Source organism: Mirounga angustirostris, unplaced genomic scaffold, assembly GCF_029215605.1.
Source record: "Mirounga angustirostris isolate CCGP_5_RB_7025 unplaced genomic scaffold, mMirAng1.0.hap1 SCAF_12, whole genome shotgun sequence".
In the NCBI taxonomy this organism is placed as follows: domain Eukaryota; kingdom Metazoa; phylum Chordata; class Mammalia; order Carnivora; family Phocidae; genus Mirounga; species Mirounga angustirostris.
In genome coordinates, this window is record NW_026991720.1 from 68,333,486 (window position 1) to 68,352,103 (window position 18,618).

At 36.1% G+C, this 18,618-nt stretch overlaps 1 protein-coding gene across 9 annotated transcripts in view; it reads right to left on the minus strand.

Annotated features, from left to right (window-relative positions):
- The window catches only part of PPP1R9A (protein phosphatase 1 regulatory subunit 9A), a 299,999-nt gene that overhangs the window by 23,656 nt on the left and 257,725 nt on the right, over positions 1 to 18,618 (minus strand). For 6 of the 9 annotated variants that reach the window (XM_045864679.3, XM_045864678.3, XM_064575251.1 and 3 more), the window contains 2 exons: positions 5,473 to 5,630; positions 4,671 to 4,968 (listed from right to left, as the gene is read on the minus strand). In XM_045864679.3, coding sequence (XP_045720635.2) covers positions 4,671 to 4,968; positions 5,473 to 5,630 — 456 coding nt within the window. The remainder of the gene's footprint in view (positions 1 to 4,670; positions 4,969 to 5,472; positions 5,631 to 18,618) is intronic. The other 3 variants (XM_064575255.1, XM_064575254.1, XM_045864680.3) reach the window with 2 other exon arrangements.

Here is an 18,618-nt window from a genome sequence, read left to right on the forward strand (position 1 = left end):
GAGTATGGCTGTGTTCCAATAAGACTTTATTTATAAAACACCTGGGGGCCAGATTTGGTTTGATGACCTGCATTGGTTATCTGGAGAGACCTCCTGGTAATTTATCCAAGAAACTTATGAAGCATCGATTATATGCCATACTCTTTGCTGGGGACCAAGAATATAAAGATGAAAAAGATGAATGAGAAAACTGGTTCATCCTTGACAACTAGATCGCTTATCATACACAAAGTGATAGAAGCAGAAATAACAATGTGAAAATTTCTGTGGGATCAGAGAGAAGAGAATAATTCACTCTGCCTGGGAATGGGGCGAGTGTACTAAGAGTCCACTAAAGGAGGTGAGATTTAACCTGGGTTTGGAGAAGAACACAATTTTCCTGGAGTGGAGTGTTAGGCAAGAATGTAAACATGAGGTCTTGTTGAACCTCATTCTAGTTCCTCTACTGATGAGCCAATGAGTTCTAAGAACCTCACATGTGAACAAACACACCAACACAAGGAGGGAAATAAGGTTAACCATACCTGACCTCTGCTGAGTCCAGCTCTGAACAGATTAATCTCACATAGCCAGGGACTCAAGAATTTTACAGAATGTTATTCCTCAAATTGGATTTTGAGGATAATGAAGGTAGATTCGACTCCGTTAATCCATATTGTATCATCCCCTGCAATGTCGTAACATTTTAACGATACTGGGGTTCGTTTCTTGGGAAGTAGGGAGGGAGAGTCCTGGAGGGACACAAAAGTGCCCAAGTAGCAGGGGTGCTGCCGTGAAATGGGCTATTCGTCGGTCAGCCCAGTCTAATGAGCATATTTCATACACATACCTGGTTGGGCGACAGTGCATGCACTTTCAACCTTACTAGATCAATGCCAAATTGTTTCCAAAGAGCTTGCCCCAATTTACACTTCCACTGGCACAATGAAAACTCTTCAATCTCTGGTTGTTTCACATAGTTTCCAGCATTTGGTAACATCAGACTTTAATATTTATGGCAATCTGGTAGGTATAAAATGGTATCTCATCTGGTTTATCCCATACTTTCCTGATTACTAATGTAGTTGAACACCTTTCATAAATATTTTGGCCTTTTGGTTTTCATTTTCTATGAAGTGCCTGTTCAGGATATTATATATTATCTCCTGTTTTATCCATCTTTTCCAAGTGATTTATACAAGTTATTTACATAATCTGGATGCTAACTCTACGTTAGTTACACAGGCAGTAAATATCTTCTCCACTTTTGTGGGATTCTTTGTGTGTTTGAGAAATGGAAGTTCCTAATTTTAATATCATCTGATGTTATTAATCTTTTCTTTATGTTTTTTTCTTTGTGTCTTGTTTAAGAAATCCTTCTCTAACCTGAAGTCACAAAAATATTCTATAGAGTCTTTTTAAAAAGTTTAATAGTTTGTATTTTCCAGTTAAGTCTTAAGTTCACCTTGAATGGACTATTTTGCAAGGTATGGGGGGGGTCTAATATAATTTTTTAAAATAGGGATAACCAGTTGTCCCAGAATAACTTGTAAAAAACTCTATTCCTTCTCCACTGATCCACCCATCCAGCTGTCATAAAATAGGACATATATATATTTGAGTCTCAGGTATTCCTGGCCTTTTATCCGTTCTTATAAACTTAGGATCAGCTTATCAAGCTCCACAAAATGTCTGTTGTATCAAATCTTTAGATCAATATAGACAAAAATGACATTTCTTTCTGTCACTCGGTTTTTTCCAAAAGATAAAAAATTTTTACAGTGAACAAATGTATATCCACTGCCTATATCCTACAATTTCCATTTTACTACATTTGCTTTATCATACAGCCATCCCTCTAGTCATCCATTAATCCATTAATTTTCAAATGCATTTCAAAGTAAGTTGCAGACACTTCACCCTTACACACAAGAAGATACTGATTTTATATATTTATTGTATATCTGGCCACTTAATCTTCTAGATGAATATTCATATAATCTTTATATGAAGATACTTTTGTCTTTTCTGTTTCAAATTTATACTTATTATTTGATGTTCTTATCTTCCTGCAATGAGAAAATTCTCAAAAACATACTTGAAAATCGTGAGGGTAGTTGGCATTCATGTCTTATTCCTAATTTTTGTGCAAATGGCTTAAGATTCACTATTTAGTGGTTGATTGCTGGTAAGTAACCAATCATATTCAGAAAATTTTTTCTAATTCCATTTTTACTTTAACAAGTTTTTACTGAAAATGTCTGAAGAATTACACCAAATGCCTCTCGACTTCCATTAATATTATAACACTTCACCTTTCCTTTGTTGATATGATGATTTATATTGTTAGATTTTCTAATGTTGAACTATTCTTACATTTTCCGAATCAATGCTACCTGATGATGGAATTTAATTAACTTGCACTCCTGGATTCAATTGATTAGCATCATATTTAAAATGAATCTACATGCATAAGATTTCCTTTTTCCACACAGTCTTTACCAGTTTTTAGGACTCTAGCTACTTAAATAAATGGGAAACACCCTACCTGGAATAACTAGCATAAAATAGAGACTATCTTTTTTTTTTTTTTTTTTTTATAGCTTAGGCGGAATTCACTTATAAAACCACCTGGCTCTGGTGATTTTCTAAATGGAAGCGTTTATAAAAACACATTTCATATTTCTGTGATTATTGGTTTATCCAAGTTTTCCTCTTAGACAATTTGAACAGACTAATTTTGTAGAGAACGCCACTTCCTTTAGATTTTTAAATCTACTGAGTTCACATACTATCATTAAAAAAAAAATAATTCTGGGGTGCCTGGGTGGCTCAGAGGTTAAGTATCTGCCTTCGGCTCAGGTCATGATCCCAGGGTCCTGGGATCGAGCCCCACATTGGGCTCCCTGCTTGGCGGAGAACCTGCTTCTCCCTCTCCCACTCCCCCTGCTTGTATTCTTTCTCTCGCTATCTCTCTCTCTGTCAAATAAATAAAATCTTAAAAAAATAAAAAAATAAATTAAAAAAAATAATTCTTTTAATCTCTGTATCTCCTTTCTTATTTCCCATGCTTCCTTTTTTCGTTTGTGTCTCTATTTTTTTCTTAATGTGTCCTCCCAAGGGGCTATTCACTTTTAGCCAGAATAATTTGCACACTTTTACTACATTTTTTGGGGGGAGAGAGGAATTAAGAATAGGCTTTTCATTTCAGTAAAAATTAAATTCAGCTTATATCTCTTACCTGCTCCTTTCTATTTTCTGCTTTTTCCTCCTGCCTTTTAGTTGTTCTGTTCCTATTATAATGAATATTTATTTTACTTATTTTCAGTCTTTTAATAATAAAGGAATTTAAGGAATAATAAAGGAATTTAAAGCTATACATTTTTCCCTTGAGTACAATATACTGACTACCAATTCAACTTTTGAAAATGTATTCTAAAGAAATGAAAGTGTCAGTATATAAGAATATACACATGCTTGTTATAACCTCTTTCACAGTGGTAAGCAAATAAGCAATACACAAAAAGAAACCTACTAGAATATAGCCTCAATGTCCACCAATATTAGAATAGTTGCCTCAGTTATATTATATGCTCACTAGATAAGATTCTCTTATCATTTAAATTTGTGTATATTGCCTTAGAGGGATGTCCATAAAATATTATGTATAAAACAAAACTGCAAAGTCATGTTACTTGTATGATTCATTTTTGTAAAAAAAGTATACAAAACAAAACACAAACATACCAAAAAGTATTTCTGTTTTTACATCTACACACACACACAAACACACACACACGCATGTGTGCATGCGTGCATATACACCTAATATATACTTATGTGTATTTCACATGTGAAAGATAATATCAACAAATTTACTTGGTTACTATAAAGGGACACATCAGACATGGTAGGAAAAAATGAACTTAATCTTTATACATCTCTGTATCATTTAACTTGTTTAATGAGAATTTATTACTTCTATAAATTAAAATGACAAAAATCTATTGACATGACTACTAAATTGTGGTGTTAATTCTAGGAGCTTATTTTAAAATTTAATTGATTAATCTCTTTGTATTATCTTTATCATAGATTTCCTGTCAGAATTTTTGTAATATATCATTATTGTGAAAATTTCTTCTAAATAAAAACCAATTAATGGTTTAAAACTTACACTGCTTTCATCTTCACACACACACACACACACACACACACACGTGTATCTATGTATATGTGCATATGCAATGCATTTTTATAGATATTATATACATACATATTATATACACTTTTTTTTTTCTTTTCTCAATGTGAGTATGTTAGTATTTATTGAAACTCTGGGCTGCTATTCTATAAAATCTCTAGTAGGCCTCCTGAAGAATTTCCTTCAATAGTAATAAACTTGTGGACAGCTGAAGAAGTAAAAATACTAACCTGGTAGGAAAAGATAGATAGATAAATAAATTAATAATAAATAAATAAATAAATAAATAAATAAATAAATAAATAAATGGGAGAGGCATGTGCTCTTATCCCACAACATAAAAAGAAAGCAATATTAATTATTAGGTGTGAGAAGACAAAGGACTTATGACTATGACAGAAAAAGCTATTCTTAATATTGCACAAATCAAGGAGTTAGTGAAATTACACAAAACAAAAGCAAAAACAACAATAAAAATCAACAGTACCTTTTTCTTGTGACATTTTCTTGGTGGTGGCTTGATGGTGGCATGGAGATTCTTCCATATCATGATCAGATTTTGAAGGAGAGGAGAGTGAAGTGTCTCCCCAAATAAGGGAGGAAGGCTCTTTTTCCAGGCACAGTGGTCCCTCTTGAAATTCAGCTATGTGGTCAGACGAGAAGGGCACACTGCCAGCCACTGGAGTGAGGCATGGAGCACCAGAATCTGATTCTGGAGAAGTTCTCAAACCCTTGGGCAGAAGTGATTTGGTAATGTGTGTGTGGTTATAGAAACTGTTTGAAGGCTGTTGGTATAAGAGATTATAAAGGAGGTCATGCCGCTGAGCATCAGCTCCATGGAATACTTACTTTGAAATCAGACCGAACTTTTTTTAGTAAACCCCTTGAAAACCAGTTTTTTGGGGGGTTTACAGATGAGACTGCATAGTTTACAGCAATTCACCATATTACCACTGTAGCTAAGACAGACACCTAAGACATACAGAAACAATTACTTGTACATTCCTTATTTCCCACTAGGTAAAACCAACAGCTGAATATAAAAGCACCATCATGAAATACGACAATATGGATAATGCTCTTGGGTTAGTTCATTGAATGAGTACAGAAATAAGCTGAATTACAATATATCGAGTTGAGTAAGCATTTAGGAGACAAAGCAGTGAACTATTCCAGCTGTTTCCATCTAGGGCATAGAATCTGGCTGCAGAAAAATCCATCTTTAAAAAGCTGTAGGAACAAGGAGACAGCTCTACACTGCAAGTCAGGAATCAGTCAATGGGGCTCACCTTTCGCTCCAGACTGTCTTCTCCATCTGTTGAACTGACACTATCATAGAGTCTTGTCCTAGAGGGCCTCTGGCGTCTGTTCTTCACAGAGAGCTGGGCTCGGGTTTTCAGTGCTTTTGAATCCAGGCGCTCTGTCTCTGGGACAGCCTCATTCAGGTCTAAGAAAAGAATGAAGCAAAATAATCGGCGAGAGAAACCTTTGGAGAGGATCGTCAAAGAGACCACAGACACTGGTAACAAAAATCTCAAGGTTATCAATAATTCCAGGCAAAAAATAGGTGACAACCATGCTGGCCTGTCTGATAACCCCACAGGTAACAAACAAATCAAGTGAGATTTAGGAGAAAGGTACAAAGCCTAATGGAAGAAACCAACACCAAAGGTAACCAAGGCAACAAAAAAATCTAACATCCAAAGAGCCAACATGGTCCTCTGTGGTCTGCCTCTCACTACCTTTAATCTTGCTGCACTGAGTCCAAGTCAGAACTCCAAGTCACCATTCCAAAGGGGAGAAGGAAATGTTACCCATCGATCTATGTAGGCGTTGGCTGAGGAAAAATTGTTCTCTGGTTGAATTTATCTGGAATGCTTCTGCTCCTTAGAAATAATGTAGTTTGACCATCAATCCTATTTTAATTTTTTTGAGTGGCAGTCACTAAATGAAGTCATAATGTTCACAGAATCAATAATTAAGTACTTCCCGATTTAAAGTGTTAAAAATAAAGCATATAACTGAGTTGCAGAAAATTAGTATGTACTGATATTAATGGAGTAAAGCAATTTCTTACAGTAGCATTACCGGGGGAAATTCCTTTCCACAGTATTATTCTGAAGGCATGCTCCAAAAATATTGTGACCAAAACAAGGAAGCATCTCAGGTTGTGTCTCTCTTACCTGCGGAACTCTGCATTTGGCATATGGTTCTAACAAATTATATTAAACATATTTTCCCTAGAAGATACATCCACTGAATGGCAATATTTACAGAAGGTTCTGACTCTTCGTTTCCTGTATTTGCAAGAAAAGTGAATAGTCAGAAGAGTCAGACTATTCAGGTATTTATAAAGGACAGCTAAATATTTTCTAATTAGTACTCTCTTTATTGTTTACATGTCAATGGAGAAAAAATAATCTCCTTGATCACTTTAATTTCTTCCTTTCAATAAAATCTAAACTTGCAGCTGCTGATTAAGAGTTCATTAGTTGTGATAATTGGGAGATAATCAACCTTACAAGCTCTTGTTTACATATAAAATGTGGGAACACCACACAGATGAAAGCAATATAATTAGATAGACTGTCATACAAGCCCGTTTCACAGTTTATCTATCTTGTATTTGGATTGTATCTTCTTTAACACAAAGCACAGTCTCACACACACACACACACACACACACACACCCCACCTCATGTGTTCCTCACAACCCCACGCAACAGCTGCCAAGTTATGTTTTATCCTCTCCTGAAGTTCAGAGAACTTGAGTAACGGGCTCTTGTCGGCACAGCTGGCTGATGAGCTGCCATGATTTTTCTTGTTTTTTGACTCCCAGGCTACTAGTCTGTGCCCTCCAAATTTAGCTAAGGTTGAACAAGTTACTAGAAAAAGAATTTTCCTGCCATTGCAGTTCAGTATTTTTGGTTGTAAAATCACATATAATGTGACTAATCTAGGAAATTCATTTCTCCAATTGGCTACATATGAAATATTCTTATTAAACTTCCACATACGGTTAAGAAAACATAAAAAGGAAGACATGTTGAAAACTGCAGAAAAATAATTTCTCAGATTTCTTATTTGGTTGGTTTATAACAGCTTTGGTTACTTGGTGATGAGAAGACCCAAGGAGGAAGCTTGTTCTACTTTTGTAAACATGGCTCCTTTTGCAATAGAAGCCTGGCCCCGGAGGACCTAACATAGCACCCAACATCCAGGATTGCAGTAACTACTCCATCACTAGGTACAGAACAAATAAAGTAAGGGAACATGAGAGCTACTTATTAGCAGGGTTTAGAGTGTGGGGAATTTATTCTGGGACTTCTGGCTCCGTTAACTACTCAGTAATTTGCCTGGTACTCGTATCAAACAACCCCCAAAGCAATCTAGAATATCTGCTTTAATATCAGCTCGCACTGAGTAGGTGCAAACTGCTGGAGCACAAATACAGAATTACATCTATTAAAGATGAAGTTAGCTGGAAAAGCAGTGCCTTAAGTCCATTATCCAAGTGGCCAGAAACACGCTGCAACCAATTAACAATTTTTGAGGACCCGAAAACAAAGTTCTCGGGGTCCTTTTATAGCAGTGATTCATGAATTACAAATCAGCAATTTATATATTCCACCCTGAGAACAAATGTTTTTTAAGTAAAGAACCAGAAAAATGGAATGGAGCGGAGAACTTTCACCTCAACAGCAGGAAGTTGGAAGGAAAGCTGTCCACAGGAAGCAACTACTAAAGATGCCACAAGCTACAACCCCCTTAGGAGTGTTAGAGGAGGTGTAGGGCAGAGAAGGAAAATGTGTATAGGACTTCTGTGGTTGGGTAACCAGAAGCTATCTTTTCCTATCCTGTTGTGTAAGAATCAGAATATTACAACTCAGAAGAACCTTTGGGATTCTATCCCAGCCTTCTTTTCCAGATAGGAAAAACAAGGCTCAAAGAAGATTACTAACTTGTTTATAGCTGCATCACACAGTTAATCTGTGGATGAGACTGGATAGAGCTCAGTCCTCAGAAGTCTATCATCTGGGGGAGCCTGGGTGGCTCAGTTGGTTAATCTCGACTCTTGATTTCGCCTCAGGTCATGATCTCAGGGTCCTGGGATCCAGCCCTGTGCCAGGCTCTGTGCTCAGCACAGAGTCTGCTTGTCCCTCTCCCTCTGCTCCTCCCCCTGCTCTCTCTCTCTTTCAAATAAATAATAAAAAAAAAAACTTTAAAAAAAAAAGCACTTACCATCCTTCTGGAAGGTCACTCTCAAGTCTGAAAGTAAACTTCACAAGTAATCTTTTGCCTTCGTTGAGTCTTTGTTTTAGTTTTATGTTCCAAACAAAAATACAGGTCAGGTCCTAACTTTGCAAATTTCCAGAAGTATATAGTATCGAAGAAAGAAAAAAACCTGAGGGATTTTATTTGGTTTTATATTTATCCAAGGAGTAAAATTCTTACATCAAAAAATTAGCTGTCAGTTTTGAGGATGACAATGTGGCAGAAGAAATCCAACTGGCTCCACATTGCTAAGTTATATGCAACTGAATGTAAGGGCTTAGGTGGCCATGTTCTCTCACTGTCATTCACTCTCTACAGAGACCTTCATCAATAACCTAACACTGCTTTTATAAACCCAAGACCCTGGGCTCTTCTCCTACCCCTTCTCTCCAGGCTATCGTGTTCTGTTGTCCATAAGAATCAGAGGGAAATTTCCTTTTCATCTCTCCTTTCCTTCTCTATTCTTTTTTTTCAGACCCTCCAGTCTCTGAAAGAAGCCTACCTCTGACTCAAATGCAGCTAGACACACAAAAGATGAGCAGACTCCAGTAGATTAATAAATACAGACAGACAAACACAGAAAAGAAATGAAGTAGTTAAGGATAGAGTGGTGTTGCATGGGTGGGACTCCACCCTAGTGTACCTGCCTTTGAAGACTAGCTTCAATATTGCTTCGAATTGCATCCTTTAAAAAAATTTAATGGATTCGATTATGATTTTAGCAGCTGTTATGAAAAATGTTCTATGAAATTAGGATGTTATATATCCTATTACACAGCAACCAGTTTCCCTACAGTAATGCTGTGAGTCATTCAGTATTTTCACTAGATTGACGTTATTTTTGACGCAAATGGAATGCGGCCCACAGATCAGATAGAGATGGCAAGGGAAGGAGGGGAATGGAGTAGCAGGACAACGGGGGCTGCTCTGCATTCTTACGGGCATTATTCTCCTCAAAACCAGTCCTACTTCTATTATCTCACTTATGCTACTATCAACTACAATGCTGAGCATCATGAGACACTTGGTGGCATTTTAAAACTTGAACAGTAGCTGCACATCACTCACAGTCACTGCAAGTTCACAGAAGGTGGGCCCGTGGGTTTGCGGTTGATACGTCCTGCGTGCAGATGTAGGTTTATGTATATCGGAGAGGGGGTGTAAAACAGTTACCACGAGAGTGATCTGTAGTAAGTCTTCCTCAAACAAAATCCAGATAGTGGCTCCGCCACTAAATTGGGCAATTTCCCCAACCTCTCTGTCCCTCAGGATCCTCAACTGCAAAATGGGCACAATGATAACACAGCACTAATAACTGCACTGCTGTGAGGACCAAATGCATTAATAGAAATACAATGCTTGGAAGAGTGACTGTTACATAAGCACCCAATGAATGTATTTACTGATGTGGAAAGATTAGCAAGATATTCTTACACGACTAAAGCAAGTTGCAGAACCATATGTACATTCATTTTAAATATTTTAAAAAGAGCAACATAAAATATATTTTCTAATGATACAGTGACGCCTACGATTTAAGGAGAAAGATACTGACGATGGTGGTTACCTCCAAGGAAGGTATTAGATTAGATTTGGAGATCTTGGCCAACAGGTACTTTAAACTTATTTGTAATGTTAAATATTTTTGTATTATATGTATTTTTTTGCATTTAATATATTACTTATATATTTAAAATTAGTAAAAAACAAAACAACAACCCACACATTCAGTACATTTTCTTTTACAGACATCTTAATTCCATTCTAATCCAAGAGCTCTGGTGTTTTCGGACTCAGGATTCCCAGATGTTGATATTAGTCCAGGAAACTTTGTCCAAATCCTTGTGACTGTCTCACTGCCCCATGTGAGAAGGCTGCAAACCTTTCAATTAGGTCTGTGGAGACTGTTTGCCTGCCTTGCTCCTCCACTAACTGCCAGATGATCTGGCTTGATTAGGGCCCTATGGCTTAGCTTCCAGTCATTACTTTGTTTTAGCATGGCACAGCAAAGATGTATTGACTCGGTAATTTGAGACCAAGTTACACAACTTCATCTCATCTCATGACAGCACTTTACTTAAGAACCCACCCGCAGGCAACTCCCACCCTGAACTCTATTAATTTAGTTACTTTCCTTATAATCGCCTAAAAGCTAATATATTTTATACCCCAAGTAGTATTTATGAAATTTTAGGAAGCTGATTTCTTACAATTTCAGAACAAGTAGATGATTGCTGTTTCCTAATCTTTTAAGTAGGTCTGAGATTATTGTTGTATGAACTATACATTTCATTTCTTAATGTTCAAAAGATACTAAAGAATTCCTTTTTTTTTATCACTCTTTCAATAAATGCAACCTCAAAACTATCTGTGTAGCCTCTGAAACATAATTGGTTATCTGTTTTAGTGTAATGCCTCTCCAGCGCAGTCTGATACCCAACTTCTTCAGCTTATGGTTAACCTACCTCTCTGTTCTCAAGAGGGCAGAGAGGCCCAAACTCTGTTGCCCCTGACTTTTTGGAATGCCACTAGACTGCCCAGGGAGACAGTGGCTGGAAGGCAGAGAAAAACTATGTCAGATACCCTAAATTCCATCAAATATCATTTGTACCACTTGTAAGAGTCATTGATTCTGAGAATTTGAAAGGATAATTTACGTTTAGACAACAGGGAAAAGCATTCAATATCTTAGGATTCCTTCACTGTCAAACATCTTTAGAATCTGATAGAAATCGTCAAAGAATTGTAAAATCTAATCAAATGGGCAAACTGGTTGGGAACTGCAGACTTCTGTGAGTAGGACCATGAGGTCATGTACATAAGCTGGGTCTAGGAAGGTGGGATATGTAAATGTCCTCTTCTTGATATTATGGCATCTCTGACAAGACAACAATAAACAAGTTTCTGTGTTGTCATTCAGGGATGCCTACAAAAATCTGTGGATATTAGTAATCCCAAATATGCTAAGTAGGCAATCCCCCAAATTATATATAGTGATGTAATAGTTTCCTTGATTACTATAAGAAGAATTCAGAGTTTATGCCTTTTGTAGGAAATAACCTCAGTTACTTGAGATAACAGTTGTTGGCTTCCTTATTGGGAAAGTATCTTTCAACTATGGGAAGACTTAATTACATACATATAGCATCAGAAGGTTTAAGAAAACTCAAAGGCTACACTACTTGTAAGTGTAATGTAACAGGTGCATGAGAATTTCTTAAGTACTTGCAAAGACTGTCAGTCACTAAAAATAGTATTTAAAAAGGAAGTCAAACGTAACGAATTTATAAATGCAATTTAAAATGTTTGTAGGTGCTAATTAGCTAAGTTTGTAAATAGGAACTAAATATTATTCAAAGATCCCTTAACAGTGATTTGCAAATCAAATTTAAAAACTAGGTTTTTGATAATGTAGCTTGAATAAATCAAACATTAATTATAATACCAAAATAAATATCTGAATGACTTTTTGGGTACTCTTAAGGCCCTTATTGTCATCACAAAACTCACAGGCAAAACTCACAGAACCCAAGTTCTGTTTCTTAAGTTTCCTAATACGTGGTATTTCCTGTGGGTTCTCAGAGACTTAATTAGTGTGAAGTATTGAAGTAGAACATTACTTCATGTCCCCTGGGATTCAGTCATAACTTGATATTAGTGTCCTGCATTCACAGAAAAAACCCTAAGGATCTCATAACTACTGAAACAATATGGTGGGAACATTGTTCAGAACCATACACACAAGATAATTTTCTGGTCCTAATTCCAGAAATAGCTGTTCATTGTTTGGTTTTAATTTTAAAGAGGCCGTGACACCATGATTGATCATATTTCCCTCTTGGCTGGTGGATGGTGTGAAATCTGAGCTCCACCCTGAAAAATTTACAGGAACCTACCAACATGCACTGCACTTAGAAACCACTCGTGCATCATCTTCTTTTGTATCCTCCCATCCTGATTTCCCAGCCTGTTCTTTTAGTCAATTTTACCTTAACCTAACTATACAGCATCTCCCAATCTGTGTAATTAGAATTTCACGGTGAACCCGAGCATTATCTCTAAAATATAAGAAACACTTCAGAATACAGCTATCTTGTAAAGTTTCCTTGAAGAGGAGCTATATCCCACACATTCAGGTTAAAATTGTCTTTACTACCAGGGCACATGGTGGCTCAGTTGGTTGAGACTCTGCCTCTTGGTTTTGGCTCAGGTCATGATCTTACGGTCTTGGGATCCAGCCCCGCAGCAGGCTCTGCACTCACTGTGGAGTCTGCTTAGGATTCTGTCTCTTCCTCTCCCTACCCCTCTGCCCCACCCCTCTGCTTGCGCACTCTCTTTCTCAAATAAATAAATAAAATCTTAAAAAAAAATAAAATAAAATTGTCTTTACTTCAGATCATAATCTACCTTATAGTTCAATTCCCAGCAAACAAAATTTAAAAGTCAAAATAAAATATAAAGCAGCCCCCTTTTCCTAAAGTGGACAGAGAACTACTAAGCTTAAGCTCATTCTGACAAAATAGCTTGTTTTCTATCAAAACAACTTTAGATATCTTCTAGTACTAATGCATACCTCAGTAGGACTGAAGGTCTGGTGACTTCTGTGAACTTACAAAGAGGCAGTGAGAAACAGGAACCAAGAAGAGTTGTCATTTTGCAACTGAATACCTCCTTCTGAATGCCTCGTTGATTTGGCAACAAAAGTCTTAATGACTTACACAAAGACAGATGCACAACTTGCACAAAACTAGGCAGGCAATTTAGGTGCTTCGCTTTTTGAGTAAGAGAACAGATTTTGGCTCTAATGATATGCCAGAAAACAATCAATAAGTATTGATTTCTCATTCACTTGGCTTGTTCATTAAAAATTTCCATTGTGATTTACCGGGAATGTTCACCCTTTAATTAGTGCAATTCAATAATATTTCATGGTCAAAATTATTTATTGGGGATTAAAAGTTGCTGCAAATAATTTGTTCAGGAAAAATGAAAATGATGAAAGTTTACCAAGAAATTATATCTGTATGCATGATAAAAGCAAGCTGAATCCACTCCAGAATTCTCTCCTGCCCCAATTTAGAACTAAACAATGTGACACCAAGGAATAATTACCCCATTGCTCTGTATCTAATGCTCTTGTATAAGACTCTTAATAATATAGTGCAAGCATTCACTTTCCTTTTAATGACTTTCCATTTAATGAATTCTGGCTTTAATCATGCCTTTAACCTTATTTTAAAATTCTGGGTTCCAATGCTAAAAGTGAATGCTTAATGTACTCTCAGACTCCATCAGGAAATAAATCAGACGTGGTGGTAGGGATCTAGTCTGGCTTCATATCCACAGGTATCTGAGAAGAGCCACTAACATTGAGGGCCCAGGGAAAGGCAAAAAGGACAAAGACAACACATGATTACAGCCTCAGCAGAAAATGATTTCCTGGAGGAGGCCAGTGACCTCAGGAACCTCCTTATTGATGTCAATGTCTCTTGGTGTTGACTTTCCCCCCCTTATTAAATCTTAAGTATGATAAGCCCCCAAAAGTCTTTTGTGATTTTCCTCATTCTTATCTTTCAATTAAGCTACTTAAAAATGTCTATTTTAATATTTTTATTTATACAAAAATTATACCATATATGTAAGTCATATAGAAAAAGAAGGAAAAAGACACCCAATGTTCCTACCATCAAGCCTAAAAAATAAAATTGGTACTTTTGAAGCCCTCTCTATGCCTTATTTCTAGGTGCAGCCCCTATTTTTTCTCCTATTTATTCACAAAACTGTCCTTAAGCAGTATAAATTCTGCTTGCTTTTTGAGTTTATATATGGTAATGAACTATATTCAATATTCTGCAAATTGTCATTTTGTTTGCTCAACATTATGTAGAAAGGTATGACTAGGATTAATTCACTTTTTTCTGCAATTCTTATGAACAATATTGCTGTGCATGTTTGAACATGTCTTTTGGTACACATTTACAAGAACTTCCAGAAGCATATACACATGTAGAAGTAAACTTGGTGGGCCACAGAATTTTCATATCTTCCATTTTACTGGATAATACCAAATCGCTTTAGCAAAATAGCTGTATGAGTTGTCCTTCATGCTGGCTATCACATATTACTGTGAAACTTTATACCTGCAAATCACTTTATTTTTACTGATGAGGCTGAATGTTTACTTATGTTTACCAAGCTCTAGGTTTTCCTTTTTTTGGTGAACTGATTGCTTATGTGTTTGTCCATTTTTCTATTAAGTTAGTTGTGTTCTTAGTATATTCTGGAAAACAATCGTTTTTCTTAGTTAAATGGGCTGCAAATACCTTCTCTCAAATTTTTGGCATGCCCTTCAGGGAAATCCAAATCAAAACCTCAATGAGATACCACCTCACACCAGTCAGAATGGCTAAAATGAACAAGTCAGGAAACGACAGATGTTGGCGGGGATGCAGAGAAAGGGGAACCCTCCTACACTGTTGGTGCAAATGCAAGCTGGTGCAGCCACTCTGGAAAACAGTATGGAGGTTCCTCAAAAAGTTGAAAATAGAGCTACCCTACGACCCAGCAGTTGCACTACTGGGTATTTACCCCAAAGATACAAATGTAGTGATCTGAAGGGGCACGTGCACCCCAATGTTTATAGCAGCAATGTTCACAATAGCCGAACTGTGGAAAGAGCCAAGATGTCCATCAACAGATACATGTATAAAGAAGATGTGGTACATATATACAATGGAATATTACGCAGCCATCAAAAAACCCGAAATCTTGCCATTTGCAACGACGTGGATGGAACTAGAGGGTATTATGCGAACGAAGTGAAATAAGTCAATCAGAGAAAGACATGTATCATATGTTCTCACTGATATGAGGAATTCTTAATCTCCGGAAACAAACTGAGGGTTGCTGGAGTGGTGGGGGGTGGGAAGGATGGGGTGGCTGGGTGATAGACATTGGGGAGGGTATGTGCTATGGTGAGCACTGTGAATTGTGTAACACTGATGAGTCACAGACCTGTACCTCTGAAACAAATAATACATTACCTGTTAAAAAAAAAAAAAAAAAAAAAAGGAAGATAGTAGGAAGGGAAAAATGAAGGGGGGGAAATCGGAGGGGGAGACGAACCACAAGAGACTATGGACTCTGAGAAACAAACTGAGAGTTCTAGAGGGGAGGGGTGGGGGATGGGTTAGCCTGGTGATGGGTATTAAAGGGGGCACATATTGAATGGAGCACTGGGTGTTATACGCAAACAATGAATCATGGAACACTACATCAAAAAGTAATGATGTAATGTATGGTGGTAAACATAACATAATAAAATAAAACTAAAAAAACTGGTGTTAAGGCATTTTTGTAATACTGAGGCTTCCTACCTCTACCAATTTATATAGGTCTTCTTGAGTATCTTACCATGGCTCTTGAGCTTCTTTTGCTAAATTCATACTGGCTATCTTATATTTTTTGTTGCTATTATAAATCACTTGTACAAAAATGACATTTTCTGTTTGTTACAACTAACTGATGTCTAATGATTCGTGGAGCCATCCATCCTGCTGAACTCTTATTAATTCTAATAATCTGTATTCTTGAAGGTTTTTTTTTAAGTATTCAATTTTATTATCAGTGAATAGTAACAAATTTGCTACTTTCTTTTTTATTCCTTATATTTTTTATTTCTTTTGCTTGTCTGGTACTTGCTAGGACCTCAAGGAAAACACTGAATAGAAGTGGTTATAGCACAGTAAGTGGTGAAATGTTAACAATATTCTTAATTTTAAAAGAAGTTCTTGATTTTAGCATTTCCCCACTTACTATGATGCAATTTGATAGACTTGTTTGCTTCACATATCAAGTTAAGAAAGTTCTAGTTTTAAAAAAAAGAAAGTTCTAGTTTAATAAACTTTTGTATTTCTAATAAACTTTTTATCATGAATAAGTGTTTAACTTCATTAAATGTTTGTCTTCATCCAATGAGATGATTATATAGATTATTCCTCTAGTTAATATATGAATTATACGAGTTTTTGAATGTTAAACCAACTTTGGGTTCCTTGTATAGACACAAGTTGGTTATGATATTATATAGGTTATATATATAAATGTATGTAAAATGCATTTCTGGATTCAGTATTTATCTCTGTGAATAAGCAAGTCTTTTGTTTTGCTTTATTTATTTATTTTTAAAAGATTTTATTTATTTGTCAGAGAGAGAAAGAGAGAGCACAAGCAGGGGAAGCGGCAGGTAGAAGGAGAAGCAGGCTCCCCACTGAGCAAGGAGCCTGATGTGGGACTCGATCCCAGGAGCCTGGGATCATGACCTGAGCCAAAGGCAGCCGCTTAACCAACTGAGCCACCCAGGCATCCCTATTTGTTTATTTTTTAAGGAAGAGAATCCTGGCCAGCTAATGGGTGTCACTCTGCTCACCTCAGAGTAGAAGAGGAACTTGATTCCAGAACACGACTGTGTTAGACAGCTTAAATCTTATACAAATGTATTAACCCCATCTGCAGCTTAACTGTTTGTTAAATATACAGATCTGTACTCAATTAGTTATACAGAAAACCATACTCGAGGCATTTGCCTAGGTGTATAACCTCTAATATATTGCCACTAAATATTTATTAAAAGCAATTAAGGATTACAAGACATGTCATGTATAAAAAGAATTTAAAAAAACCCAAACCCCAACTTTTTGAGGATTTTTATTAACTCTTTACTCAGTGACACAGGTCACACTCCAGTTACAGAAGAATTTTCTTTAATTTTAGTTTAATTAACATACAGTGATATCTTAGTTTCAGGTGTTATGAAACTAGGGGCATGTAGGTGGTTAGTTGATTAAGCATCTGACTCTTGATTTTGGCTCAGGTCATCACCTCAGGGTCGTGAGATCGAGCCCCACATCGGGCTCCATGCTTAGCATGGAGTCTGCTTGGGATTCTCTCTCTCCCTCTCCTTCTGCCCCTCCCTCTGCTTGTGTGCTCTCTCTCTCAAATAAATAAAATCTTTAAAAAAGATTTTTTTTTATATTCAATTGCAGTAGGGACTCATTTCCCCCCAAAAATAATTGTTATGATTTCACATGGAACCAATAAATAGATTGTTTTTAATAAAATAAGGAAGGAACTGGCAATACACTGGCAAATATCAAATATTCAAATTTAAAATATTGGTTATAAGGTAGAGCCACCAATATTTTTTCATGTTTACATATTTTGTCATCATCTAATAAAAATGTTTTTAATCATGCCAATAAAGTTGTCTTAAGATTAAAAAAAAGAAATTCTTTTTATACAGTTGAATGGGAAGTACATGAATGTATATTCAGTCCATTCTTTTCTGCAAATATTCTAAATTATATCTGTAGGTATCCAAAAACAGAAGAATAAAAGTTAACACAGAAAAAAGTAAATTAGAAAAAAAATCCCCACTTGATTAATCCAAAAGAAAGCAAGAAAGCAGATAAAAAGAACAAAGATTTTTGTTTGTTAGATTAGAAACAAATAGTAAGAGCTTAGGTTTAAACTCAACATATCAGTAAATAAATTAAATAAGAACTTTCTAAATGCATCTTAAAAATAAAGAATTGGGAAAAATTAAAAAGACTGAGAGATTGTAATAAAAAATAAACACCTATATACTGCTACAAAAGACATAGAAAGTTTACAGTATATGAAAATTATATACCATACAAACACTAACCAAAAGAAAGCTGATATAGCTCTTCAAATATCAGACAAGGCAGATATTAAGGGTGAATTACTAAAAATAGAAACATTCTCTGATGATCAAAGGTCAATCTACCAAGAAGATATGACAATTCTAAACTGTATGTGCCTATTAACATCACCTCAAACACATAAAGCAAAAACTGACAAAACCAAAAGAAGAAACAGAAAACTCCACAATTACAGGGTGAGACTTTTTTTAAACACCTCTCTCTCAGTAACACATTCTAGAAGTTTTGAACATGGTTAACAAATTTAACCTGATATACATGAAAGAGCACCTGAGCACCAAACTAGACCAACAGATAGCTGAGTACATCGTATCTTACCTATCCTCTCCTCAATAATTTAAATTGGTTTTACTGAACACTACATTACATATTTGTGTGATGCCATTAGTCTACACTGAGGGTCACTATGTGAAAATG